We start from the raw sequence: 3,823 nt of genomic DNA on the forward strand, positions 1-3,823 counted from the left end.
TTTTTTAAATTAGTAATTTCGGTCCATAAATAATATGTTTTATAAAGTAAAGTGTTGAGAAGTCTAGACGTTGACGAATAAAGCACTCTTATTTGTTTGTATATTCTAGAACAATATGGTGAGTAGGTTAATATGATTCGTGTTGATGTTTGTAACATCTAAAAATATTGGTCCTACGCCTACTTTCGGCTTAGAATCATTTTTTGAGTCTGTCTGTCTGTGTATCCATGAAAACCTTGAGCTCACGCTACAGGTCATAATTTTCCAGATAATTTGATAAAATTTGGCACATAATATTCTGTTGATCCAAGGACAAATGGTATTGAAACTGGTTGAAATAGGTCCATTATTTCGTTTAGCCCCCATACAAGGGTACCCCCCGACTAGGCCTTTTGTGAAAATAATTATTTTAGATATTCTATTAGGACAACAAAAATCGCAAAACTTAGTTTTATAGAACTTCAAATGACCTAATATTTATGTATTAAATCCTTTAATTATAAACAAAAAAAAAATTGCAATGGTATATGAAGATACCAAATTAACATTATTTTAAAAATATTACAAACATTTTACTTTCTTATGACTTTTGTTGTATATTTTAAAAGTTTTAAGTACGACTTACAATCTTTTTTGAACAATTCACAATTGATATTGTATGGTTGTATCGTTTTATTAATTTTTTTTATTATTGATTTGTTTTTGTTTCAAAAAAATTTATTTAAAAAATTTTTATGACATACAACGCTACAACGAAACAATATTTATAATTATGTTAAATGTTTTAGTTTAACTTTTTTTGCTGTTGTTCATCCTACAACGATACAATTTGTGAATTGTACAAAACTATTGTTATCTTTTATTTGAATTTTGCAAATTGTTTTCTTTTGTATATTTGTTAATGATTTAATTGTTTATATGGTTTTTAATAATATTTACAAAATGCAAATAAATGTAAAAAATAAACATTTGAAAAAATTAAATTGTTTAATTTGAAATTTAACATGCAGCGCACTATGGGAGTATTTTGGAAATAAATGGAAGAAAGTTTTAATTTTTTTTTAATTAATCATAATTATTTTTATAACATTTTAACATTGGGTAAGTCAAAATTTTTACAAGATTTAATAATTTGTAACAGTTCTAATTATACCAAAGTATCAGAATCACATTCTGAGTCGATTTAAATATATTTGTCTGTCTATGTATCTATGCAAAGCTTGTGCGCACGCTACAGGTCGCAATTTTCAAGATCAATTAATGAAATTAGGTAGGTACTTTTCCTCTGAACCAAGGACGACGCCTGAATTGGTTTTTAAGCTCTAGTATTACTTATAACAAAAGTAGACAAAACTTCGTTTTATAGAAGTTTAAATGACATTTTCATAATGATCGGGTCTCATATGATCCTAGCCTCCATACAAACTTCCTTTGACTTATAAGCACTAACAAAACGATGGAATTCTACATAAATAACTTTGATGTGGACGTAAATTTTTTTAACAAAATCTATAATGACAATTTTTCAAGTGCGCAACTTATTAAGCACTTTTAGGTCCCCAAAAAGTGTTAAAAAAGACTCAGTTGTCACAGAGGGAAAAATAAGTATCTGTAGGCACACGCCTGGTAGAACGTATTGTTTGTCAATAACGAGCTTACCACGTTTTTAACGTTTAAACAACGGACATTAAGATTCTGAAAACGAGTGGTGCGTTTGTATATACTTTGACAATGGATGTTATTGAAAAATTATGAACAATTCTTTGTCAAATTGGTACCATGCGTGTATATTACCACTAATGTGATTATCTTCAGAAGAAGTCAAATGGTTAAAAGTTAAATTATGGATGCTTTTTTTGTACTTTTAAGCCAGTTATAAGTCGTTTTTTTAAAAGGACCTTCTCAGGTGTAAGGATCGATTCTTATTCAATTATTTTCATTTCAAAATATCAATCTATCTGCCACAACTATGGGTCCATTATGAAACCTATCATTATAATATTACTAGTATTTTTGACATAACTTTAAATATAAAATACATTAGCTATTTGTCCATTAAATAATTAAAATTTTGTTTATTTATGCACTAACAAATAAAGAAAAAACTATTTACTTTATTGAAATTGCTTTAACTTTCATAAGAAAGTATCCCACCTAGTAGTTATATTTCTAACAGTAGTGTTAAAAATAAAATCAATAACAATTTTGAAAAGGATCAATAAATTTCTTAGCTTCATTCTTTTAGTTCTTTTAATTTTATTTCACCACCTTTAAATGTTACTCATGTACAAATTCTCACTCAATTAACAGCGTAACGTTAGGAAAATTTTGAGTTTTATTTAAATAGAGTGCACGAAAAAATTGAGTGTTGAAAGAAAAATTTTGATTTTGTGCAGAGATTTTCTAACACGTACAGTGGGAGTCAGCATGTATTAAGGTAATTATATAAATTATGGCGGAAAAAAAAGAAAAATAAACAACACCTAATAAAAGTATGTACGACTGAGGCTCGTTTGACGACTTTGTAGAAAATACCATGTAGTATTAAATTTATTATCTAGGTCTTTGTACTGAAGCCATCATTACATAGTTGCTGTTTTATTAATCAAGTCAAATCAGCGTTTTTATAAGGTCTATAAAACTCTAAACTTAATCATGGATTCTATTGAAAGCAACTGAATGTCGACTAATACATCTGCTCTAGAATTCGTGGCGATCAGAGTCATTCTAACCTACGGCGCTTAAAATAAGAAGAGCTTTATAATCAAATTATGTAATATTTGAAATAAAATTCCATAAACTAGAAAACTGATATTGGCAGCCGTTAAACAAATCTCTAGTGTTCAGCAATTTGTCTGTCTGCATAACTTGTTGGTAATTCCATTAGTATACGTACATACGTTTAAACTCTCTTCTTTTTCGCTCTTGTTCTACGTCATGGAAGCCATCAGATATAAACAAAAAAATAGACAAATAGTGGTAAATGTATTTACAATTACAATAGCATTGTAATACTTCTACCAATATTGGTAGAGCAAATCCATGAATGCAAGTTAAAGCTAAGAAGGATTCGAAAATACTCTCGCGTGTAATACACACAAACACACACCTCGATATAAAGTGAGGCACCTTTAGTGACACGGAATTTATAAAAGGCTCGTGTTGTGAACTAAACTGTTTCAATTCACCGGTATTCTTTTGGTAAGAAAAACCATAGTCGCAAGGACACATCGCTAGTTTATTTAGTTTTGATTTTTGTTTTATACTTTTCATTTGTGAAACGTTTATTGAGTGAGTGTGTTTTCTTCCTCAATATACATAATAACGTGTATTTTACCACAAACGAATATAGGTAAATAGGAAAACACTTTTAAATGGTTTTCAAGAAGGATACTTACTACTCTACATTTTATTTTATACAAACAAAAAACAAAAATAATAAGAAATAATTTGTAAATAAATAAAAAAAAAATAAGAAAATTTTTTAAATATTTAAAGACCTTGTAATGAAAAGTGATTATTGTTATTATTTATATGCAATTTAAATAAGTAAATAAATTAAAATATTTAAAAACAAAATGAAGCAAAATTTAAATTAAGTTTATCAATGACACAATTTAAAGAATAGTTATTATATGTCAGTAGTGGCCAGTGGTGTTAGTGTAAAAGTGTCAGTTTGTGTTGTTCTTTATTTCTGCTAGAATGTCTAAAGTTTAAAAGTGAAATAAAAATAGTAAATCTAATCTAAAGAAAATGGATAGAACTTATAATACAAATAATGTTTGGACAACAACTAATGGATTTTCGATAGAAAGACGTCGAC

The 3,823-nt window shown here is 27.7% G+C and overlaps 1 protein-coding gene across 1 annotated transcript in view; it reads left to right on the plus strand.

The window, feature by feature from the left end:
* The first annotated feature begins 3,527 nt into the window (after positions 1-3,527).
* The window catches only part of LOC111690171 (endothelin-converting enzyme 2), a 12,149-nt gene continuing 11,853 nt past the window's right edge, over positions 3,528-3,823 (plus strand). The window contains exon 1 of the mRNA XM_046950136.1: positions 3,528-3,817. Within this exon, the coding sequence (XP_046806092.1) occupies positions 3,754-3,817 (64 nt within the window). The 5' untranslated portion in view covers positions 3,528-3,753. The remainder of the gene's footprint in view (positions 3,818-3,823) is intronic.

Source organism: Lucilia cuprina, chromosome 4 (assembly GCF_022045245.1).
Source record: "Lucilia cuprina isolate Lc7/37 chromosome 4, ASM2204524v1, whole genome shotgun sequence".
Lineage (NCBI taxonomy): Eukaryota > Metazoa > Arthropoda > Insecta > Diptera > Calliphoridae > Lucilia > Lucilia cuprina.